A 25,416-nucleotide genomic window follows, 5' to 3' on the forward strand; every position below is an offset into this window, starting at 1 on the left:
GAGCCTATTATACAGAGTGAAGTAAGCCAGAAAGAAAAACACCAATACAGTATAATAATGCATATATATGGAATTTAGAAAGATGGTAACAATAGCCCTGTATGCGAGACAGCAAAAGAGACACAGATGTATAGAAGAGTCTTTTGGACTCTGTGGGAGAGGGTGAGGGTGGGATGATTTGGGAGAATGGCATTGAAACATGTATATTATCATATGTGAAATGAATCGCCAGTCCAGGTTCGATGCATGATACAGGATGCTCAGGGCTGGTGCACTGGGATGACCCAGAGGGATGGGATGGGGAGGGAGGTGGGAGGGGGTTCGGGATGGGGAACACATGTACGCCTGTGGCAGATTCATGTCAATGTATGGCAAAACCAATACAATATTGTAAAGTAATTAGCCTCCAATTAAAATAAATAAATTTATATTAAAAAATACATAGCTAAAAAAAGAAAACTTGAGAGTTCTATATGAGAACAGAGAACCTCTGCCCTGCACCCTCCCCTCCCCAACCCCAGAGAAAGAAAAGAAGAAATTTATATTTCTTTGTTCCTTGTGACAATCACTTAGAATACCACTCAGTCAGCCTGATGAATGATCAATGGTTAAGTAATAAGCTATTCAGGGTAACTAATGACTAACTCTGTCTGGTGACACTTACATAGGAAACTTAATAAGAGACAGAATATTCTCCTCAAAACAAGCAGAGCAGAGGTCCCAGCTTGATATCACTACTGTGCTGAGTTATCAAGCTTGACCCAGTGGGAGGGTGTGGGGTTGGGCTGCCTGAAGCGACTTGGTGTGGAAACTTCTGGGAAGCAACCAACCAAAGGGGAGAGTCCACATGTCCGGGTCAAGGCCGGCCTGGAAGGGGAAGGGCTTTTCTCTTTACAGCCAGTTTTCTCATATGGCATCCTTCAGTCCATGGGAGAGGAGACTGATTAAAAGAAGGGTAAATGAGAACAGTTTCTCTGGGCAGTGGGAACACAGGCAGTGCTGTCCTGTGGCATGGTGTCCTGGGACCATGTGATAAAACCAGCACAGTTGGATGCCAGGCTTGTCTCCCTACCTGGGGCTGGATCAGAGCACAGGACAGGTGTGCCCAGAGTGGTCGCTGGAGCCGGATGGTGGTAACACACGAAGAACACGTGGTCCGGATTGTTGCTTATGGCGGCTGTGTGATTCTACTTGGCAGCTGGGCTCATTTCAGGCAGTAACACAACCTGACTTATCCCTCATCTTTCCCTTAGTCCTGAATCCATAGGTACCCCAGTTACTTGACTGCTCCCCTCCCCCTCATCCCATGTTGGGGGACTTCTCTGGACATAGATCAGATACCAGGGGCAACACTTCTGGATGCCTGTCTTTTAATAACAGGTGGCCACCCCCACTGCCAGCACCCTGGGACCCAAAATCTGAAGCCGTCCTCTCGGGAAATATGGGATGTGTACCTCACCCCGGAGCCTAAGGTACATCATCAAAAGTGGTGTATTTCTATTTACAGAGACACCTAGAGGAGAATCACCTCGTAAAAGTTGCTCTGGAAAAGTCCAAAAGTAGATGAATAGCTTGTGACCATCCTTCATGACAAGCTGTCTACAATGTCATTCTGTACTATGATTGGGGAAGATGGGGGAGAAGGTAGTGGTGGGTGAGAAGTCCATACCGGGGAATAACTGGATGCCTTTGAGGTAGAATAATTTCCACCTGACTACTTTGAGCCACCATGATGTCCCCCCCCCTTTTTTTTTTTGGCATGTGAGATCTTAGTTCCCCGACCAGGGATCCAACCACGCCCCCTGAAGTGGCAGCGCGGTGGAGTCTTAACTTCTAGACCACCAGGCAAGTACCGCCATAATGGTCTTGGAATGAACTTTGTCTTTGCTACACGAACAACTAAGATCCGCTTTCATCATTGCTTCTTTAAAGAAACTCCCAGCTAAGGCTCAACCATGCAGGAATTATAAGAAGCATATTTAACAAGCATGATGCTGTAGGCACCAGTCCATTAGAAGGGGTAAACAGTGGTCCAGTTGAACTGGTGCTGACCAGCTGAGGTTGAACCCTGCCTGTCAGGATGGCACCATCTCTATTCATCCAGCACCCAGTGCAAGACGATTAGACGTCCCTCTAGGCTAGCAGCTCTCAAAGGAGGGAGGGCAATTTCTGCCTTCTAGAGGCTTTTTGCAACATCGAGGGACATTTTTGCTTGTGTAAGGGTGCAACTGGCACCCAGTAGGTAGAGACCAAGGACTCTGTGGACATCCCTTCCATGCACAGGGTGACCCCCTGAAACACAGCTTTATTTGGCACAAAACATCAACAGTGGAGCACATGAGAGAGCCTGCTTGCAGTAATGTCCTTCTTCTGAGTTGCCCATGCTCGGGATTCTAGCAAAGCTCTTGCAGATGGGATTGTGGGCTAGTTCCTACCCCCATGCCAACTTAGGGAGGGTGTGGTGTTGGTGCACCATGAAAAGCTATCTGTAAATACCCTTGCTCCTGTGGCTCCCCCTCCACCCTCCTTAGTGACTCCTCTTAGGAGTCAAAGAGTAAAGCAAGTGCTGATAAAGTCATCCCTCTGGTATTTGCTTGTATCAGTGGAGCATGCATTAGGTGAAAATCATTGATGAGTATTAACAGTAAGCAGTAGCCTTTATGGAGTCATATTATTATAAGCCAGGCACTTCACAGGGGGCTCTCATTATCTCAACTCTTTCAGCAGTTCCTTAGAGATCCCATTTTTCAAATGAGAAAACTGAGGCCCAGAGAGCCTCAGTTACCTGGTGCCAGTCCCACAGATGCTCTGTCTCTACTGTCTGTGTTCTAGGCCACTGCACTATTGCTGTGATGGCCCATGCTCTGAGCAGGGAAGTTCAGCACAAACCATGAGGCCACAGAAGCTCAAGGTAGGAAGGGATGTTGAGGGATATGGACAGAATGTTTAGAACCTGAAATGTCTTTGCATAAAGGTTGTACTTTTGCTTGACAAAGTTAGAAACATCTGGAATGTTAGTGTTAGTTGCTCAGTCGTGTTTGACTCTTTACAACCCCATGGCCTGTAACCCACGGACAGATCATTGTCATTCATGAAACTGTTAGTCGCTCAGTTGTGTCCCACTCTTTGCAACCCCATGGACTGTAGCCCGCCAGGCTCCTCTGTCCATGGGATTCTCCAGGCAAGAATACTGGAGTATAGTATAGCCATTTCCTTCTCCAGGGTATCATCCCGACCCACAGATCGAACCCAGGTCTCCTGCATTGGCAGGTGGATTCTTCACCATCTGAGCTAACAGGAAAGCCCCTGATGAAACATCCGGGGTGTTAGGGTGAGCTGAGACCTCATTCTTTTTTTATCCTAATATAGCAGGAAAGCATTATCTGTGATGAGAGCTTTCAGAGTGCAGTCACCACTGTGTCTAGGTTTGATTGAAAATGGTGTATCGCCACACCAAGTGGCACACCCTTTTAGAAATCCAAAGAACGGGATGGTTTTTGTCAAATCAAATTTCTGCAGGAATAAGCTAAGCCCTATGAATGATGGGTTTGATCCCTGGGTTAGAAATACACCCTGGAGAAGGGAATGGCTACCGACTCTAGTATTCTTGGCAGGAAAATCCCATGGACAGAGGAGCCTGGTGGGCTACAGTCCATGGGGTTGCAAAGAGTCGGACATGACTGAACAACTAACAGTTTCACAAATGACAATGATCTGTCCGGGGAGCAGTTTCCAGGTGCCACACAGAACCCCAGGATTCACAGGTGGGGGCCTTACCTGGTTGAGGGGAAATGGAAGAGAATCAGAAACCTGGCTCCAGGGCTGGTGACACTTTCTTCGATTTCATATCTTCCAATGAGAAGGCGGAGGAAGGGACAGTAGAAGCATAGAGGAAAAGAAGATGAGGTCGGGGGCAGCTTGAGTTGTTGACCCCCTCCTTTCACAGGTGATGCAGCCCAGGCTCATGGCCACGTCCAGCTGATGCCAGAGAGCTGTTGTGCCTACTGGCCTCTCTGCTCACAGTGGGGACACCAGCCTTCTGCAGTTGGACCTTGGTGTTCATCCCCATCTAGGGCCAGCGCTCCTTGTGTTGGCAGCATAGCTATGACACTGCACTGTTCGAGACAAGGAGGCGTCGGAGAACCTCTACGGCTTTCCCACCTTCCACACTAGGCACACGGGACAAGAGGGAGGAGAACAACTGTGGGGAAACACTGAAATCGCTACAGACTGCTAAATAACCCCAACAGAGGCATGGGTCTTCTGTGGTGAGGAGTTCAGCGCTGTCAGCGCCAGGGCCTGGCTGCGTGTGCTTCCCTGTGGTCCTGCAGTCTCGAGACTACGTGGCCTCCAAGCATAATTAGTTTTCTGCCAGTTCACATTCGTTCTTTCCTACCAGGGAGCTGCTAGCTAGAGGGCCTTGTCACAGAGGGTCTCCTATCGCCTTTCTGAAGGCGAAGTCTGCTGGGTGGGACTGCTGAACTGGGCACATTGCCGAAAATCTCCTGGATTACGATGACCCATACATCCACCAGGGCCTGGAACACTTGATCTCAGAATTTACAAACACTGACTCTATGTTCCATGTCGGCCACACAAGCAGAGCATCTCTACAATCCATCAAATTTTGTTTTACTTAAAACAAACAAACAAAAAATCCCACAATCTTATTTCAGGCACTAAGGGATAGTCTGCTAAGAACACAGGTTTATAAGCTCCAAACAGAGGTGAGATAGCGTGCAGAAAACCCTACAGGAATGAAGTGGTAGAAAGTGAAAGTCGCTCAGTTGTGTCCGATTCTTTGCAACCTCATGGACCATGGAATTCTCCAGGCCAGAATACTGGAATGGGTAGCCATTCCCTCCTCCAGGGGATCTTCCCAACCCAGGGATCAAACCCAGGTCTCCTGCATTACAGGCAGATTCTTTACCAGCTGAGCCACAAGGGAAACAGTAGAATTCAGATTCAAATCCAGATCAAGGGCAAAGGCAAACCAGGCTTCTTTCTGTCTGTCTGTGTCAGCGTTAAGGAAACTCTGGGATTCAGGAAGGTGGGATTCAGACGGTGGGATTCTCCTCCGCACAGGAGACCTCCTTAATGCAACTTGAGAGCATCACATCACCGACAGACAGTTCCAATTGAAACGTACTGTTTTAAAACAACGCCTTTGCAGTCACTCACTATGATTTGAGCACTGTTCCAAGTGGGAAAGTGAAAGTGTTAGTCCCTCAGTTCTGTCGGACTCTTTGGGACCCCATGGACTGTAGCCTGCTAGGCTCCTCTGTCCATGGAATTCTCTAGCCCTGTGCAAAGTGCCTTGCAAATACTAACCTATTTTTATGCATTCATGAAAACATTTCTGAAGCTGGCACCCTGCAGTTACATGCTTTATAAATGAGTAGTAATAGTGTATGGCACTCTGTGAGAATATTGCTCTGTGACAATGAGCCCCCATTACTGACCAAGGACATTTGTTGGGGGCGGGGGGCAGGCGGTTAGGAAGTGTGGAGAGCATTTAAAGGTCGTGGACACCACGCTATGGTTTTTCCTTCTTTCCTACAAAGTTAGGAGGCCGGAAGGATTAATTTATGACCTACTTACCTCTTTCATGTCAAAGGTTACTGGAGTTCTAGAGATCGTGATTCTTGCTTGGGTTTTTGGAGCAAAGAGGAAGCCTGCGAGGTGAGCACGGGGGTAATTCGGTCTCTGCTACCTCCCTCCTGGGGACAGCAGGTGCGGAAGTAACCGCGGTGACATGCCTGCAAAGTCCCGCCGCCGGGACACAGGCGCACTCGGGCTTTCTGGTCCTTCCTGACAAGGGGCGAGGATGTGATATTTATTAAAAATAGGCAATAGTCATAAATATTCCGATGACAAAGAAAAGATTTACAATAATACTTAAAAAAAACCCAAAACACCTTCACGTGTCTCCCCAATATTTTCATTTAAGAGGAGGCAAACTGGCCGAGAGCGTGGTGTCTGTCCGCTCGCTGGGGCCAGTGATCGGGGGTGGACAGTCCGGGGCGGGGGGTGGGTGTCACACCAGCTTGGTCCACTCTGGGGTGGGGGCGGGGCTGCGGGTAGGGGCGGGCGACGGCCGCAGCGTCTGCAAGCGCCGCCCCCGGCGGGGGAATCCCAGGCCGGGGCCCCGTGCGCGAAGCAGACGAGCCCCGCCCCGCGCCCCGCCCCCACCGCGGTCGGCCCCGGGAGCCGCGGCCGCGCCGCGCTGCCATTGGTGCCCGGCGGTGACGCGGGCCCGCTGGCCCGGGCGGCGGGCGGCGGGCGCCGGGGTGGGCGGGCGCCGGGGAGGGCGGGCGCGGGGCGCGGCTGATGAAACTCGCGCGCCGGATGCCTCCCGCCCTCCACACTTCATTCACTCCGCGCGGGCAGGTGTGAGCCGCGGGTCCCCTGCTAGCGGAGCGCGGGACTACCAGCTGTCGGCTACACCAGCTTCCGATCCCGCGCGCCGCGCCTCCGCCAGATCATCCGGCAGTCCCACCGATCCTCGGCCGACCGTCCGTCCAGTCCAGCTGCGCCTCCGTCCGACCGAGCGTCCATCAGTCCAGCCCTGGCTAGGGCGTCTGTCCAGCGACGGTCCTGCCCGCATCCTGCCTCCCTGCCGGTTCGGTGAGTGCCCGGCCTGCCGAGTCTGGGTCACCTTCGTAGGGTGGGGGCGGGGGGGGGGGGGTGATCCCGGCGCTGCGTGGGGCCGCGGCAGGGCAGCGCAGGGTCCGCGCGCGCGGGGAGTCGGGGGGGGGGGGTGCGCTGGCACTCTCTGGGTGGGCGCGCGGGCCGGGCTGGCAGGCGGGCGGGCGGTGCGCGCGGCCGGTGCCCATGCGGCTGTCTCAGATACGGAGTCCATTTTGCTTCCCTGAAGACGCGGCGTGGTGCATGATGCAACACCCCGTGAGTAAGCGTGGGCGCCCTGGCGCCTCGGGGTGGGTGCCACGCGTGCCCTGCCTGGCACTGGGCGCCGGGACGCACCGGTGGTTACGGGGCCGGAGCGGGTGGGTGGGCGCGCACAGGACTCGGCGGGCATCCGGGAGACCTTCCCTTACATGGCGCACAACGGAGCACCCCACCCCGCCACGAGGTCCGCGACGTGTCATCGGCCGCGCGTCCGGAGCCAGCCCCGGGGGGGACGCGGGGTGGTCCCGCGGCAGGTGGCCGGTTGGTGACGGCGCTGCGTACCCCGTGCGCTGGCCGGGGCGCCCACCTCTATTCCTCCCTGGAACCCCTGGAAGTTCCCCGGCCCGCCTCCACCTCTTACCCAGTCCCCCACGGGGGGTTACTTAGGGGAAGTTCCCCCCCCCCACCCCCACCCCCCCCCGCACCGGGTGGGCTTCCTTGTGACCCGAACTGGCCTCTCCGGCCGGTGATCACGGCTCCCGTATGGTTTTTTTTGGTGGGAGGAAGTTCCGGCTTCACCGAGACGACCTATTCTCCGTGTGTTCCTTTCTACGTAGTAGAAAACTTCCCAGGCCAGGCGGTCGGCGGTCATCCTGAGACCTGTGTGTACACAGCAGCCTCGCGCTGTAGTAGTACTACCGCCGCGTGCCCTGTTCGCTGGTCTTATCCCTTTTCCGTGGCTCTGAGAACCGGAGGGGAGAGGTGCTTGACCTGTGTGATTAGGACAGCCAGGCAAGTGCCCCTGGAAGAAAACCACACTGCCCAGCACCCACCCTGAGGCTCTCAGGTGTAACCTGGAGTAGATTTTATTCCAGACTCCTCGACAGAGGAGGGGGCCAGGGTTTCCATCCCAGGTGTATTTCCCTAAATGAGCTCTTAAACATGTGACGGGGAGAACTGTGTTTTGGCCTCTGGCAGAGCTTCCTCATTGTGCTTAATTTGAATTGCAATTTCTGTGGGATTTATCTTAACAGTTTCTTGCCACTTGTGTGTGGTTCTGATATTAGGAAACCATGATACATTTATCCCCACCCCACCCCAACATTTTTAGTTGATCTCAGTGGAAATTATTATTTTTACACTGAACACACCCCTGTGTCATTAAAACGAAAGGCCTTTAAGTCCCACAGTCAGAATAGAAACTTAGGGGGACAAAGTAAACAATGGGTTCAAAGAGTTTTGAAAGGTTTTAGCATATTAAGATCATGTTTAATTATTGGAGATAAAATTTAAAGCGTGCCAGAGGAGTTTTCACTTGAACAGGACGAGCATGAATAGAGATCAGAAATGTACTCTCGGTTGTTTAAATCTGGATTGAGCCACATGGATGCTCTTATGCATATAATTATTTGCTTTAAAGGAAAACAGGGCTTGAAACATGAGATTGCTGGCCTTGGGGAGCTTGTTTTTTAAGACACATGTTAATTGTATCTGGTAGAAGCTTTCATTCTTTGATGGAATTAAACACATGTCTACTGACTGTTCTAGTCTGTAGTTTCTTGTCTACTCAGGCCAGTAAAAATATGTAATTATGTTGGAGGGCCCTGCCTTGTGTCTAATTAAATTAATCCCTTTCATTATTAACCATGTATTTGGAGGTATTGGTCCGTTAATCCCAGGGAGGAATTTGAAGCTGGAATAAGTGTGTCCTTGTTTGGGGAAGAAACATTTTCCTCTGACCCTGGAGTTGTCTGGACTTCCCCGGTGGCTCAGACAGTAAAGAATCTGCTGGCCAATAAGGAGACACAGGTTTGATCCCTGGATTGGGAAGATCCCCTGGAGAAGGCAATGGCAACCTGCTCCAGGATTCTTGCCTAGGAAATACCATGGGCAGAGTGGCCTGGCAGGCTACAGTCCATGGAGTCTCAAAGAGTCAGACATGAACGAGGGAGTAACACTTTGACTGGAGTTATCTGGGCCATAGGCATCTTCTGAGATGGCCATTCTTCCACCTGGAGTGCATCTGCAGACGGGCCCACCCCCATCTGCTCCAGCTGAGGGCAGGCCCCTGGGACGGGAGGACTTGACTTTTTTTCTCAGGGACGGAGAGTGGTGGGCAGCTGTCCCAGAGGGCAAGGGTCCCTTCAGACCCGGTGTGGAGAAGAGATGGGGAAGGGGCGGGCACAGAGGCGGGCAGGCCAGCGCAGAGGCTAGTAGTCAGGTCTGGGAAAGAAACGCAAGTCGAGCTTCTTTCTACGCAAGCGAGAGTGACCGTGTGTCACTTCTGTGCAGGCTGGATGGTGGCAGCTTGGACAGGGTGGAACTGGTAGAAACGTGACTGGTTGAGCTCTGCGCCATCTGTAGGCTGGTGTCCTCGCTCCCTCTGTGGATTTAAAGGAAGAATCCAGGTGAGGCCGGAGAGGTGGGTCCCAGGAGAGCGGAGCCACCGTCCTGGTAAGGTCGGGAAGAGCGTGTTGGGAAGGACTTTGTAACAGGCACAGCTGGCTTTTCTCAGACCCTTGCATGCTCACAGACAGGACTGAGCCCCACCTGCCCTGTTGCAGTCGTGTGCGATACCCCGGCCTCCTGCGCCCTCCAGAGGGCTTCCGGGCTGTGGTTAGTTGGTCGGCCCCGCAGCGGGACAGCAGCCATGGGGTGGGCCTGCTTTTTCATTCCTGGTCTTCAGGACGCCTGCCTTCCAGGGGTTTCTTGGGCTTGAGGCCGCTGGCCCTGGGCTTCAGGCTGAAGTTGTATCCACCCCCAAGGTTTTAGGTCACTTCCAGTGGGAGGAGAAGAGTAGCCTTTTTGGCGGCAGGTTATCAGCCCTGTAGTGACTTCAGCGGCTTCTCTTTCTCTGTATTCTGGTATTCCCCCCAAATTCCAAAGCAGCTTTGACACCAGCCACCCCGACACTTACGCAAAGCGAGTCACAGCCTACCATGGTGGTTCAGTGCGTTCTGTGAAGCTGCTGGAAGGACGGGCAGCACGTGGTGAAAGGACTGGGCGGGCTGCTGTCCTCATTTCCCTGCAAAGGTGTCACGATTCGCTCATCCAGGGGACACAGGCCACATGTTGGAATAGATTCTGACCTGAGGTCCCCCATCACGCCACACATGGGTCTGTCACTTGGCTTTTCCTCTGGTTGTTATCACTAGCAGGGGAGGAGGGGGCACCGCCAAGTGGTAGATTCGGGGAAGAGACCACGTCAGTGTGGAGTTCGAAGGCTTTACAGCTTCAGTGCAGCCTCAGATCATTGCCCTGAAGTGAGGATGCTGCTTCCAGGAGCTGGGGCCGGTGGTCCATTGCCAAGAACGGGGTCCCTGAGGCCCCTGCGGCCAGTTCCGTCGCATCTGTGTGCTGCCTCTGGAAGGTCCTGTGGATGGTCCAGCCCCTGCAAATGTGTGAAGCCTCCCTCTCAGCTTTGTAATGATGCAGTGACTCCTCTGGGTAAATACCAAAAGACTGGCTTGCCGGATTGAGTGTGCCTGTGTGCTTAGTTGCTCGGTCGTGGCCGACTCTTTTGCAACCATTTGGACTGTAGCCCACCAGGCTTCTCTGTCCTTGGGATTATCCAGGCAAGAATATTGGAGTGGGTTACCATTCCCTCCTCCAGGGGATCTTCCCGACCCAGGGATCGAACCCGTATCTCCTTCATTGACAGGCAGATTCTTTACCATCTGAGCCACCAGGGAAGCCCAATAAAGGTACTAAGTCAACACATTTAGTGTCTTTCATGAAATAAGTTCTTTCCTCTGCCAGCCTCCTGGTAAGCGCAACCAGAAGTCAAGCTCCAGAAAGGCTTCACAGGCTCCCGAGAGGGTGGGTTTAAACAGAGGAGGGAGAAACGAGGTCTTGCGTTAGCAGGACAGTGTGGATTTCCACCCTGTCTCCCTTTTCCCGGAATCACCTTTCCCCTCTGGACGCAGTTGTGTCCTTAACAGTCTGTCTTCCTGCCCTAGAGCTTCCAAATATCTGTGCAGATAAGATTCCTGTGTAGGAGAACCAAGTGCTTTCCTACTTACGTAGGAGTAGAGGCTGCTGCGCACGTGCTGGGCACACAGCGGGCTCTGCCTCGAGACCCGCTTACGGTGCCAATCCCGGGCGGCCCCCCCACGCCCGCTCTCCTCATGGCCCCCCTCCCCAGAGCGGGCTCCACTTAACTCTAAAATGCCTTTTTCTAAGATGTTTCTCAGAGCCACATTTAAATTCTTTTCTGTATTGCCTGCAGAGTAATTGACTTCTAGTACGCACTGTGTAGGGTTGAGGGGATTTAAATGAGGCCATAATCCAGGTTATGCACCTCACATAACTCTGATACACACCAAGTGCTTCATGTAAATATTCGCTATTATATTGGAGAGAAAGCTCAGTTCTTTGATTTCAGCATGGAGAAAAACAAAATCTGCAACAGCTTTGTTTTGCTCGCCCACTTTCCCGAGATGTTAACGTGTAGTCCTTCTCCTTGGAGCTGGGTCCGCACTGCAGGGGGTGGTGTAGGGCCTGGTGTCAGGGAGGCCGGTTCTGCAGATCTCAGATCCACAACCTTGGGTTTGAATCCTCCTCACGTCTCGGGCTGGCTTCCCTGGTGGTTCAGATGGTAAAGAATCTGCCTTCGATGCAGGAGACATGGGTTCAATCCCTGGTTGGGGAAGATCCCCTGGAGAAGAAAATGGCAACCCACTCCAGTATTCTTGACTGGAGAACCCCCTGGACAGAGGAGACTGGCGGGCTACAGTCCACGGGGTCACAAAGAGTCACACACGACTGACGAACACTTCCACTTTTTTTCCACGCCTCTGGGAGGCAGAATCCCGGCCCCGTTCTCAGTGTTTGCCTGCCTATGTCTGTGTGCACGTGCCTATATGTGTGCTTGAGTGAGAAAGGCTGTGCATGTGTGTCTGTTTGGAAGGTGTTCACCCTCATCCATCCCAATCCCAGACATTTTGTCCAACTTACCCTGAGGGCTTTGGGGTTAAAAACTTGGGCCATGTCTGTTTCCCACCGTTTTTCCTCCTTCCTGGAGGGGTGATGTAGATCCTTGAGAGGGGTGGGGTGGGGTGGGGTGGGGTGGGTGGCGGGCCATCACTGGGGATGCTGGCGAGGGGAAAGAAGGGACTGCGGTCTGACTGGTGTTTCATCACATCCTTGTCACCGTTGTCTTCCCGCCCGTGAAGATGCTTGTGCTGACCTTTTCAGGTTGGCACGGAAATGCTCTCTTTCTCTGAATCCTTTTATCTGCCCAAATCTTTTTATTTGCCATTAACCAAAGTCTCTTAGACCAAGTAGGAAGGAAGGGAGAGGCCCTGGGGCTGAGTAAGACTCAGACTACAAGCCCTTGTGAGCGCTCACTGTGGGCTTCGCGCTTTCTGTGTTTTTTATTTAATCCTCACAGCCACCCAGTGAGGTCAGTTCTGCTCTTTGGCTGATGGGGAGGGGGCCTGGAGAAGGGATGCAAGTTGTTAATGGGCACAGGTGTGGGTTGTAAGCGGCAGAGCGTGGATTTGCCCCTGGGACCTAGCCACAGGGTCCTGACACCGAATGTGCCCAGGGCCGTGGGCATCACGGCCTTGTCTGGGGCTGCAGCTGTCTCGGGGCTGTGGTTTGGCATCCGTGTGTGCGTGGGCCTGAGGTGGGCCCTGAGATAAGCACATGGACCTGGAGATGCGAGGCCCCCCGGGCTCTGTGGGTTCCAAGTAAGTTCTGGAGGTGCAGGAACCAGCTGTCCCACCGCTGTGGGGCAGCCCGCGTTATTTCTCTATCTGCCCCTGCGTCTTTGGCGTGCAGCCCTCTTCTCTCTGAGCCCTGGCTCCTGGTGCAGCTGGAGCTCTGGAGTCCTGGGACAGCTGTGCTGGCCAGTGGTCAGACCTGGCGCTGGCACGTGTGTGACAAGGCTGGGCCACGTTCTTTCTGGGTCAGCAGCAGTCTGGCGTTGGCATCACCAGAGCTGGCTGGATGTGGGGCTTCTGGCCAGGCCCCGGGGAGCCCTGCTTCTCTGGTCTGCATCAGTCCTCTCTGCTCCGCCTCCAGCTCTGCTGGGGTGGGGGGCTCTCCGCAGGGGCTCTGATTTGCAGGGAAGCGTGGTTTCCCTCTCGGTTCTGCCCCCGCCTTCTCAAGGCCGGTGGCAGTGGTCCTTGGGCCCAGATCTTTACTTCAGTAGTGTGGGAGGTGGGGCGGGGTCTCTTTCCTTGTGAGATGCTTCTTTGACACCCTCAGAATGCTGGGGACGGGGGCTGTCTGAGCCAGGGTAGCCAGGGTAGCAGCAGTCCTGGAGAGACTGGGCCCCAGTGGCTGGGACCTTGGTCTTGTCATGAGGCCTGGAGTGCTGCCTGCCTCTCTCCTCTCTTCTTTTACTTTTCAGCTTTTCATGAATAATACTTCTGACTTAAAGAAAAAGTTGCAGGAGTTAGAGGAGCTCCTCAGTTTTTTCAAATCACCCGTTGCTTATATTTTATTCCTTTTTTCTGTTTATCTGTCAATCAGTTAATCTACACACACACATATATGTATTTTTTCCTGAACCCTTTCAGAATAAGTCGAAGACATCATGTCATTTGATTTACCGCCCTGCAAGCTTCAGTGTGTTTCCTAGTAAGGTTATTCTTGTTCTCTTACATGAGCACAGTACGACATCAAAACCAGGAAATTTAACGTTATGACATTGTCATCTCGTCCACAGTCAACTTTCCGTTGTTCAAATAATGTCCCTTCCATGTGCGCATAGGTAGCTTGTTTCTGTTCCCTTTTTCGGGAGAGGCTTTTTCAATGGAACTGTGGTCTAACTTTCTCTTATAAGCCTCTTTAAGGAAAAAATGTTTCTAAAAGTTAGACTGCATTATTGTGAAGAACTGGGAAACTACAGAAAAGTAAGAGGAGGAGGACACGAGGAGGCCGAGCGCCCGGCAGGTTAGCGGGCTCGCGGGAAGGTGGGTGGTCGGAAGTCTTCAGCTCAGGGCGACCTGATCCCTCAGACCTGCACCCCGAACACGCAGGGCGGGAGCCCCGAGCAGAGACTTGGGGCCCCCGGGCAGCAGACGCCCTGTCTGGAGCCGAAGCTTTCACGCCCCTGCCCACCCCCTGGCCGGTTGCCCACCTGAACAGGCAGTTAACCCCCTCGGGGTGGGGAAGGGTGGAGATCATTATTAAATACCCAGAACTTGTTCATGACTTGAAAAGAAATGTTGCAGGCCCTCTCTTGTCTGCTGTGAAGCCCTGACTCCCCAGACTCAGCAGAGGGTAGGGGCATGGGCCTGCAGGAGAGGCTAGTGGAGAGAGAAAAGGGGACACCCTAAATTGTGCATCCTAGTCTTTGCTGAGGTTCCCGGGGAAGGTTCCAAACTGCTGGATGAGGCGTGGATCTTGCCTGTGCGTTTCGGTTATCGCAGACATCCCCTTGATCATCACCAGCAATGCCCCCAGGGCTCCACTCTGCCAGCTTAGAAGACCTCCTTACTGGGTGGGGCTGGTTTCTTAGGACCTGGCTCCCCGGCGTTTGTGCCTCAGTTTCCCTGGGCTGTGAAATCCACACTGTGTGAGAAAGGGCCTCTGAAGGCCACGATCAAAAGCCTCGAGTATTTTTCCAATGTTTGTTTTTTCTTCTCCCGCACCAGACCCTCTCCTTGAAGGAGCTGGCCTGGAGAGGGGCTGCGGTGGGCAGCCGCCCAGACTCTGCACGCCCCGCTGGGGCCGCGGAACTCCTAACCTGGACGGGCCAGGGCCGGAGGCTGCTCTTCAAAGGAACCCTTTGAAGTGCAAACATTTCCTTTCCTGAAAAGAAGGGAAATTGAAATGAAAACGTATTGTTCTGTGCAGACAATGTTCTCTTGGATCAAAGAGGGAGTAGGGCTTATAAAAAAGGGAGATTCACGAGTTGGGCCTTACCGTGGCCCGCGGGGAAGCCGTGACTGCGTACTTGCCCTCCGTCCGTGATCGGTAAGGTTGTATCCTCCTTTTCCCCGTTACGGTCCTAAGTCTGGGTCTAACATGCTGTGTTTAGCTGCGTCTCTTGTTTGCGTTTTTATCGTGAGGTCAGTGAGCGTTTGAAAATACCTTTGGGCAAATTATGACACTGTCCATGTGGAATATTATGTAGTCAATAAAAGTGTTTTCAGGGAACATCTGATCTTATGGGAAAAACTTTACTGTTAAAAGTGAAAAATTTTCAATTTTTCATATTCAGTGTTATCTCAACGAGTTGCCTGTATTTGTACAGAAAGAAAACACTTAAAAATCAGGCTTTGTTTTGTTCACTGCTGGGCATGTAGCCCCTGAACGAGTGCTTAGCAAATGTTTGTTGAAAGAATTATTTTTATAATTAGTGAAACAGCAGTACAGTTTAAAGTGGGGTGAAGGCGGGGGAGGAGGATGTCTTTAAATGGATAACCAACAAGGACCTAGTGTACAGCACAGGAAACTCTGGTCAATTTATGTGGCAGCCTGGATGGGAGCAGAGTTTTGGGAAGGATGGGTACGTGTATGACTGTCGACCTGGAGCTATCACAGCATTGTGAATCAGCTATACCCCAATATAAGATAAAAAGTTAAAAAATAAACTATGCTAAGATAGAAAAAAAGGAGGGGTGCCTTTGAGCTATGTAGTAACACTTTGGCAAGTGGAAAGAACGAGAAATTATTCTAAATTTAATTTTAAATTATTTTTAATTAACTCTGCCCTGGCATCTTGATTTGGGGTTTATTTGGGGCTTTTTTTGGTACAGACACGTACCACCTTTTGTGCTTTGGTGCAGACCGTCCTGTGACGTTTCTGTTTTGGGAATAATCAGGTCTTGTTGCAAGAAGGGGTTTTCCTGGGTCTGGCCACTAGGCTTCTTCACAAATGGGGCAAGATGACAGCCTCTCACGTGCTGTGTCTGAGGCTCTTTGCATCGGCCTGACCTGTCCTGTTGTTGGGAACTTTGCTTGACTTGCCAGAAGCGTCTCATCTTCGAGCATCAGTGCTACCAAGCTACAATGGTAGGCTGTCCGCCGCCGTGTTTCTGACTTAGAAAGTCCTTTAATAACGCAGCATCTCATTCCAGAGGTCAGCTTGGAGGAACGACCCTGGTCTCAGGGATTGCATGTTACAGCCGCCTGTGCCTGCCCCGGTGAGGGCATTTCGTTCCTCCTTCCAAAGGATGCCGGCACTTGGGTTTCAGAGCCCGGTCCACACAGGGCTCTGGAGGCCCCTGGGGAAGGCATCCTTTGGGCTGGGGAAAGGCTGCTGGGGCCCGTGGTTGGGTGCCCCTGAGGGTGGTGGCCGTCTGTTCCTTGGCTTCAGTCTCTAAGAGGAGATAAGCTGGCATGGCTCAGGTGCACACCCGGGGACACGCATGTTTATATAGAGATGAAGACGAAACTTCCCCCGCACAGCACGTGTTCTTGGACCTGCGTGTGCTCTGAGAATTCTTACTCTTCTCTGTGGCCTTACAGACAGCCCTGGGGGCGACTCGAAGTTTGCAGGGAGAGCTGGGCCCTGGGAGGAATTCTCTGTCCACACTGGTTTGGACAAAGACAGTGTGAGGGTAAAAAGGTTTCTTTTTGTGGTGGCTGAGGTTCTCTGACTGAAGTGGACATTATTCTGTGTGAGGACTCCCCAGAAAGCAGACAGGGGCACAAGGCAGGATCTGTGTGCATTCCCGGGGTGGTTTGTGCTGATGTAGACGTGGGTCGCTCTGTCCTAAGCTGACCCCACACGCTGGCGTTTTGAAGGTGGCCTGGCTGGGCTGTGTGATTTTTTTTTTTTCCAGGGATGGCACAAACATTTGTTAATTTCAACACTTTGACTTTTATTCAGTGTGATTTGAGGAAGAGCCCATCGGAAAGGTGAGCCTTCTCTTTCAGAGTTGAGGATTTGTGGGAAGAAGAGTAAGAAAAGACACTGTTCTTGGAGACGTTAAGTTTTGGACTCTGAGGTCTGATGGATTAAAATTAAGCAGGGCGTTGAAAACACAATATTAGCAATAGCAATCATACCATTAAAGTGTTCTTCTTGAAAAGGTTGAATGGATTTTGTTCTCTTGCTTGAGAAGTGTTTGAATTTTTTTGCTAAAAAAATTAGTATTCTGTAACTTACAAATCTGTATATGTAATTTATTGTTGTAATTCTTCAAACAACTGTAAATCAAGGGAATTTATTGTATGGAACAAAAGCACAGGGACAAGAGAATTGGAACAGGATAAACTGCCTAGGTTATTGAAACAGTATACAAATATCTGTCCTTGTTTCTTGTAACTCATTTTACTTACTTTGCTTCTCACCAAATTTAAGGATTGAGAGTGCTAATTTATAGTCTTATTAAAATTCATTTATAAGTTACAAATATCATCACCACTGTTGTTACTATTTGAGAAGAATCCTCAGGAGCTTGATTTTATGCTGTTATATATGTTATTATTATGTGAAATAGGAGATAATCTGTAATTGTAATCGCATAACATATCTCCCAGGGACTTCCCAGGTGTCGCTAGTGGTAAAGAACCTACCTGCCAGTGTAGGAGAGGTAAGAGATGTGGGTTCGATCCCTGGGTTGGGAAGATCCCCCTGGAGGAGGAAATGGCAACCCACTCCAGTGTTCTTGCCTGGAGAATTCCATGGACAGAGGAGCCTGGTGGGCTACAGTTCATGTGATTGCCAAAAGAGTCAGACACGACGGAAGCAACTTGGCAAGCATGCATGCAATGTGTCCCTCATAAATCTGTCACTTCAAATTTTTAGCAGCAAATTTGGTCTTTGTAGAAAAAACTTTGTTGGGAGACCTTTCTTTCTCCCTTGAGGGCAGTCTTAGGAAATGTTAGGCAAGAACATTCCCCAATTCTGTGAGTAATCTGTATTGAAGTGGGAAGAGCATCTCGTGAGTGTCAGAGTTTGATGCACGCAGAATTTTGGAAAATTATCGGATCCAATTTGCGCTAGGATTCAGTCCTCATCCTTGAAAGACTCTTGGGTCTGTGGTCTGATGAGTTCTGGCGAGAGCTCAGCCACCATGAACTTGTCTACAGCTCCCAGAATCGCCTGGAGAGCCTCCGGGTGGCGGGAGATTTTGGAGCCTCCTGGGGGTTGCTGGCTCAGCGCCCTCACCCCCTGGCAGGGTCTCCCTTTCCAGCAAGGTGTATGGCTGTGCACAGGCCAGAAACACTGTCTTGCCCAGGTGAGGCGCTGGCACCCAGGATGGAGGGAGAGCTCTGAGGCTCTGCAGGAGGAAGCAGCATGGTCCCCAGTTCCAGCAAGTGATGGTGCAGGGACTTCTCCTAGAACCGCCGTCTCCCCCGGACTGCCTCCAGCCAGCAGGGCTCCACGGCTCACTTTAACATGCGTGTGGCCCGTGGGCTTCATCCCGCTCCATGCAGACTCTCTTAGTGTCTGGACCTGCAGAGTGTGCACTAATAAAAATAGAAATTTAAACCGAGGGGGCAGGCCTCACCATGCCTGGGCAGATGGTGCACAGTACAGGAGACCCACGTTGCCTTGTGCCACGTGGCCTCTTCTTTGCTACAGTTCGCCTTCCACCCATAACTGAAACTCATGTGTTGGTGCAGGCTGGGCAGATGTGGCCGCAGGGGCGACGTCAGGATGGAGAAAAGGAATACAGGTGCATTAAGTGTGTAAGTTTGCATGAGATCCCAGGGCCTTTCGCATCCTGAAATCAGCCCTCCAGCCCTCCAGTGTCTCAGATGCCTGCACACAGACCCGGGGATCTCCCAGGCCTGCAGGCCAGGGGCAGAGTTCCTAGCAACTCCCCATCCTCTCGGGTCACTGGCATCTGTCAAACTCCTGGCAGCCGGACCTCATCAAGGAGACCTCAGTGGTGCTTGGACCACAGTCCCCTGAGGCCAGGCTCTGGCACCCGGCGTGGAGCGTGGTGTGGAGCAGACACTCAGAAGATGTCCTTCCAGGAACCCAAGCACTGCTATTCCTGGGCCGTTTATTTGGGCGCCCTTGTGATGGGAGGGGCCAGGGCCCATTCATCTCTGACCGGCCTGGTTATCTGTTTGCCACCAACAGCAGAGAGGAAGTCGTGAGTCAGGCTGCAGGGGTGGAGCTCCAGCCGGGGAGAGGCCCTGGGAGGGGACAGGACAGCCCAGAAAGAGCTGCAAGAACTCCGTGTGTGGGCCCGCCAGCAGCTCCCTGCCTCAGTTTCCCCATGTGGAGAATGGGGACAGTAATAGCCCCCACGTTGCAGGCTGTGCTGAGGATTCAGGATGTAAAATGAGTTTAGAACATTGCCTGATGTTCATGCCTGTGAGCTCTAGGTCAGGTTGGTGTGCAGAGGGTTAGTCTTCAGGAGGTTTCTGTCCAGAGAAGAGCCCATCCCAGGGGTGGCGGTGGAAGAGGTGATGGAGGAGCCATGGACTGGTATGTAGGGTATCCCTGGAGGCTGCGGTGGGGCTAAGGAGAGGCTGCCCCTTGTTCTCTCCTAGTTGGGAGGTTCTTAATGGAAGAGGAGCTATCAGGACCTTTTGTTAGGGGTCTGGTGTTGCTGGACCTGGGGTGGGCCGGGAGGCACGGTGCTAGGGCCCCCTGCTCCTGAGACCTCAGCCCAGGACGCCACTTGGAGAGGTGGGGCATAGGCCCTGGTGGGCGTGCAGGTGCGAAGCCCCTGCAGTTTCCTTCCGTCGGCCTTGGAGGAAGTTTCCAGAACGGACTGGTGCTCAGGTGTGGGTCCATCCTCCCCCGGCAGCCCTGAGGCCCCAGGGGTGTGGCCTTGGTCACTGGCCTTTGAATGGTCAAGGGGAGCTTGGCTGTCTTTGACAACCGTCCAGGTGGGAGCTTCTTGCCCAGTGCATGGATTTGTGTTGGGGGATGAAAGGCAAGCTTGGCCACCAAGCAGATCAGCTTCTTCTCAGCAAGCTTTAAAGGCGGCCTGTTTCCTCACTGCACGTGCTGTGGAGACGCCATACTGGAATAATTCTTCAGTCTAAATGTTCCCCCCCCTCCCGGGGAGATAGCAAGGGGCACAGTGGTGGAAGTGGAGTATTGTTACATTCAGTTGTAGTCGGGTTTTATTTTTGCTTTATTATCTGGCTCATTAATCCATGTGTTCATTGGAAGGCTAAATCGTACATAGAAACATCATTGATGTTTTTTCTTTAAAATTTGGAACTTGTGATCACTTCTGTAAAGAACCATGAGCCATTACCGGATGTTCTTGGAGGGCTGTGGACGGCAGTGTCCGTGGCAGGGTCTGGTGGGGGTCGAGGTGGGGGACTGACCCCTGCCCTTGATCCCATGATCGTTAGTGCTTCTTTTATATCGTCACCACGGTGTTGTTTCTCGGGCAAAATCAGATTTCATTCCTGGCGCCTCATGCAAAGTGTCTTATAAACAGCTTTCCTCCTCTATTCTGTGTCTGGAGACATTATTTATGTGTCTCACCAGGTGTTAGGATGAGCAGCGCGTCACATGGGTGAGACCTCGTGGCTGGGCCCTGAATAATCCCTCTGCTTTTTGACACTTGTTACCTTGGCGGAGGGGATGTCCGTCCACTGAGGGGGCCCGGTCTTGACAGCTCAGGACAGCAGCCAGCGAGGAGACACGTATTAACGTGTGAAGACTGCTTGTGGAGGAGGACGGACCACCCCCCGCCTGCTCGCGGGTCGTCTCCGGGGCTGAGGGCTGACTTGTGGCAGGAAGAGGAGTGTCGTGGATGTCTTGGGTTCCAGGTGTGGTGTCATGAGGGCCGCAGGGGCTGGGGCTGGAACCCCCTGACCCTGCTGCCTCGTCCTGGCGTCCCGCTTGGGGACTCACCACACTCTTCTCTCATGCCCCGGGGAAGGCCTCCCCAGCAGTTTGAGGGGCCTGCAAGTCCAGAGACCTCCTTGCCACTGGCCAGGCCACAGATGGAGTGACCCTGAGCAAGTCTTAACCCTGACCCCTGACTCCTGACCTCAGGGCCATGCTCTCTGCTTCTGGGTTTGAAAGAGATCGAATCAGGATACTCACTTTAGGGGTTCCAGCCCTCAGCAGGAAATGGGTGATAGTGGAGACTAAAGAGCTGCATGGAGCAGTGTAGTGTCCACAGTGTAAAAGTAGGGACAGTACAAATCCGATGCAGCAGAAAACAGAAGCTCTCGAGTTAGGACGCTGGTGAAGGTTTTGATTGAGAAGTGCCACTTGGCCTGTGTGAGCCCAGAAACGTAGAGTGGGGTGATTTGTACGACTAGAAGGAGCAGAGTGGCTGTTATTAAAAAAAACACAAGAAAAACACCCCACCTGGTGACCGGCATCCACATGGACCGCCAGACTTGGATACTGAAGAATCACCGCTTTCCTAGTGTGGGTGGGCCCTCGCGGTGCCACAGGAAGTAGTAGCAGGCGAGAGGCGTGTCCCACACATGGGTTTCCCTCTGCCTCCAGGCCGCCTTCCATCCACTGCTGCTCCTCAGTCTTTGCTCCTCTGGGGTGGATCAGCCTGGAGACAGACCCCGGGACGCCTGGCTGCCTTTCCTGGGTCTCAACTTCCAGGAGCCCCTTGAAGGGCGGGCTTTCTGCCTAAGGTCCTTTAGTTTTTGCCTTGGTGGACAGGATCGGAGATGGCCGAGCACGCCTATTTAGGCATGCAGGTGCGTGGGTGTGAAAATAACACACCCTTGCGTCAGGCCGTGCACACTCAGCTGTGGGGTCAAGGTGGCGTCAGCGTCAGCGGAGACAGAGGATGGCAGATGGTCAGATCTGCAAGAAGCCTTCGATTGCACAGCCGTGGTTCAGATGTCTCGAATGTCTGCTTTCTGGGCAGAATCTGACAAGGGTTGTGTTACAGGAGAGGGGAAACTGCTAGTCTGCAAACCGCTAAGAAGGCTCGGCTTCTGTTTAGGGTGGAGGAGAGCACGTCGGTGGGCTGGGAGGGGATGATTTGGGAGCGCCCTGTCTGGCAGTGCCAACGGAGAGAGAGGTGACCCGGCGGGCGAGGCGACCCCGGGTTCCTGGCCCTCCCCGATGGTGGGCTGGGCCCTCGTCAGGACTTGCAAGGGTCTCAGTGTAAAGGAAGAAAGCACAGTGCTTTCCGCGGCTGGTCACCCACAGGCCCAGAAGGAGCGGGGGCGGAAGAGGAAAAGTGGATGTTAGAAGGATGTGATTGTCCTGGCCCGTGGGGCCGGGGTTGTCGCGAATCTCTGGGAATGCTGTCATGGGACAGGCCCCTGTACAAAGCGTGCTTTGTGAGCTTCCCCAGGGATAGGACTCTGGCCAGAGCTGCCCCTTGTGACTGAGATACCCTTCTTTCTGTTCTTGGGACTCTGAGTCAGGACTGTGTGGGCTTTGGGGGAGCAGGACACACTTGGTGTCCATGGCGCCCACCCGAGTCATCTTGTTCACACCCTGGGGTCCCCCTGAAGCAAGCTGGGCATAGCCCTCTGGTCTGAATGAGGAGCCCGCTCTCGGAACCACAGTCTGGAAGGTTCCTTGGCTGTCTCCAGGGCGTCCTCCACCCCCGTCCACTCCCCTACAGTCAGTGCCCCATTCTTACTTCTCTGACCTGACCCAGACGGGCTGGACCGTCGCCAGGTGAGCACGAGAGCAGAGTCAGCCGCAGAGGGGGCAGCCCAGAGGAGAGGTGCGGGGCCCTGTCTGACTGTCAGGGTCACTGCACCTTAGCCGTGTCAGGCCTCGGGAGAGCAGACCGTGTTAAGTATGGAATTGCAGTTGAATTCTAGAGTTGACCTTGTGTTGCTCTGTTGATAATTCGTGAAGGTTCATCTTGGCATTTAAATTGGGCTTCCATGGTGGCTCAGAGGGTAAGGAATCTGACTGTAATGCAGGAGACCTGGGTTCGACCCCTGGGTCCAGACGATCCCCTGGAGGAGGGCATGGCAACCCACTCCAATGTTCTTGCCTGGAGAATCCCATGGACAGAGGAGCCTGACAGGCTACAGTCCATGGGGTCACAGAGTCAGACAGGACTGAGCGACTACCACGCACGTACAGGATCGATAAAGAGATTCGGCAGTGGAGGTGACCAGCCGGGGCAAGGGTGGCTCCCACCAGAGCCACCAGGGTGGAGGCGGGAGGAGCAGGAATTGTGTTCCCGGATGGACCCGGGTTCCAGCCCAGCACCTGCGTCCTTCAGATGGACACTACCTGTCCAACTGTCTGGGGCCTGGGTCGGGGGAGCGGCCAACTGGAGGCATCGGCCGGGGGCTGCACTCTCAGCTCCCGGTCAGTGTGTGCCGGTTCCCATTGGCTGAACTCTTCCTTCCTCTGTTCACTCCTTGATGTCGACAGACCCGGCATGTTTTCATCTGGGAAGACCATGTGCCTGCATCAACGGGTCCTTGGTGGCACGGGGGAGCTGGTGACCCCCAACAGATGGCTTCCAAGCCTGCATCCTGCAGCCCCGGGAGGTCCTGTAGGTCTGATCTGAGATCGGTGTTGTTAGCCTTTAGTGGGGATTGGGGGCCCCGGGAAGCAGTGACATGGTGCATGACCAAGCCCTGAGATGGACTGAGGCGGTCGTGTGGGCCTTTCCCCCCATCGAAGAGTCTTGTTTTCCTTGACTCGGCCCTTCCTGCGAATGTTTGCTCTTATTCACGGCAGCTCTAGGCAGCACAGAGCCTTGATGACGTTTGCTGAAAATTAATGATAAACGTGTATGTCCAGCTCAGAATGGAGGTTGCAGGCAGCAGGGGGATGACCCGAGCTGGCACCTGTGTCCCCCATGCGAGGACAGAGATCGGTTCTTTTGGGCTGAGTCTGAAAAGACACGTTACTGTACTAACAGCATAGACCCCGTTTGAATTTTAACTCTTCAGACATTGGTATGAAAAACCTTTGGCTTGATTTGTACATTAAACTCGCTTTTAGCCATTTTTTTTTTTAACCCCATCATGAAATACTTGAACGTTTAGCAGCAGAAGTGAGAGCAGGTTTGCCGGACACCAGGTGAATTGTATCCCAGGGCTCCACCCAGCGTCCACTGTCCAGGTTCGAAAGTGTCTATAAACCCTAAGTTATCGGTCTGTTAGCAGAATGGGAAGTTCATAGTTGCAGAGCCAAAGTTTCTTTATAAAATACTCAAAATACACCAGGGATTTATCTGGGAAACAGTGTGCAGTACCCTCTTTTAAAAATATATGTCGTCCTCTTTTTTTTGAAGTTTTTTGTTTGGCTAGGGCGTCCTTGGGACACTTTCCAAGCCAGAGCAAGGGAAATCGGAACAGGGTTGAATAATACTTTTATGTATAAATAAGAAAATTGTGGTGTTCTCAGATGTTTGTTTGATTAGGCGCTCCCGTAACTAAAGACCAGCTACAATGGTCACACAAAGGACCGTAGGAAAAAAAATGTTTTGGGACCAAGGTTCTCTCTTGTCTGGGAGGGGGTGGCCTTGCCCCTCGGCTCTGCGTGTGAATCCTAACAGGTGCTTTGTCGGGTGGACGAGCAGGTGTTTGGGTTCGTTTGTTTGGTTTAGACCCAGCACAGATGCTTGTAACTCGTAGTACAAATAATTCTCAGCTGACAAACTGGCTAAAAAGCAAAGAATATCAGCTGCCCTGGTGAGGTATGCCAGGGAGTGGAAGATTTACCCTAGACTTGGATTTTTTGATGATTTTAAAATTTCATTGAACAGGTTCTTCAAGAAGTCCAGATTCACTCATTCACTCCCTCATTCGCTCACTCAGCAGACGTTGGTCAGCTGCCACAGGCGCTTGGCCGAGCCACCCAAGTGCTGACTCTCGTGGGCCGCGTTCCGGGGGGTTGGTTCCCCGCAGATGCTGCGAAGATGCAGGCCGCCGGCCAAGGACCCATTTCTTTGTGATTAAGCCAACTGGAGAGGATGCCAGGTTCTTAGCAGCTATCTTCATCCCTCCTGAAACTGCTCCCTTTTAGCCAGTCTTTCCTAATTAGACCCACTTGTGTGCTCTCAGGAGCCCCCCTCCCCCCACCCGTTTCCCTGATGTATTTCATATACTTGGCGGTTTTCCCTTTTCTTGCAGATTCTGTCCTTTTCTGGGTCTGTGATGGGGGCGTCCTCCATGCACACTATGTTGGAGGGGGGCAAGGCCTTTGCAGAGAGGCCATCTGTGGGTCAGAGCTGAGGGTCAGGGGCAAGGAGGGTCTGGGGTGGGAGCGAGGTGCTCAGGCCTGGGCCGCGGACACCAGGCTGGGGGTCACCAGGCTGAGCAAATAAGAAGACTGGTCGGATGCCCAGTTAAATTTGGACACGAAGAGAAACTTGAGTTGTAGACAGTCGATGGATCCATTTTAGTATTCACTTTTTTAATACTGAAAAAGAATTTACGGGCGGTATTTGGAACGAAGTCATGATACACTTGGGGCACACTTACACTGAGCCATTACTTGTCCTTGCTCACGTGACAGGCTGGGGTGAGTGGTGTCCCACCTGTGGTCTGGCCTTGTTTGGAGGGGGGAGGGTGGGGCCCCAGGGGACACACGGAGTCACACCCCTTTCTCCACGTCAGGGGAGTCCGCTGCTCAGGGCCCCTGTGTGGCTACCACATGGCTGTCACATGCCTCTGATCACTTGTATTTTATAAACCAGAGCGGAGGGGACTGGGGAGCCAGAACGGCAGGTCACAGCATCTTGTGTGGGTCTCACCCTCACCTGGAATGCAGAA

The 25,416-nt window shown here is 52.8% G+C and overlaps 1 protein-coding gene and 1 long non-coding RNA gene across 6 annotated transcripts in view; one reads left to right on the top strand and one right to left on the bottom strand.

Moving 5' to 3' along the window:
- Positions 1-5,845, bottom strand: part of LOC133258365 (uncharacterized) — a 30,307-nt gene extending 24,462 nt beyond the window's left edge. Inside the window, exon 1 of the long non-coding RNA XR_009739987.1 lies at positions 5,602-5,845. This is a non-coding gene — a long non-coding RNA (uncharacterized LOC133258365). The remainder of the gene's footprint in view (positions 1-5,601) is intronic.
- A 10-nt stretch (positions 5,846-5,855) lies between these two features.
- SLC7A1 (solute carrier family 7 member 1) overlaps positions 5,856-25,416 on the top strand; it is a 63,080-nt gene continuing 43,519 nt past the window's right edge. For 2 of the 5 annotated variants that reach the window (XM_061434863.1, XM_061434864.1), the window contains exon 1: positions 5,856-6,627. In XM_061434863.1, coding sequence (XP_061290847.1) covers positions 5,871-6,627 — 757 coding nt within the window. In that variant the 5' untranslated portion in view covers positions 5,856-5,870. Of the gene's footprint in view, positions 6,628-11,934; positions 14,779-25,416 lie in introns of those variants that run through there. The other 3 variants (XM_061434866.1, XM_061434865.1, XM_061434867.1) reach the window with 3 other exon arrangements.

Source organism: Bos javanicus, chromosome 12, assembly GCF_032452875.1.
Source record: "Bos javanicus breed banteng chromosome 12, ARS-OSU_banteng_1.0, whole genome shotgun sequence".
Classification (NCBI taxonomy): Eukaryota; Metazoa; Chordata; class Mammalia; order Artiodactyla; family Bovidae; genus Bos; species Bos javanicus.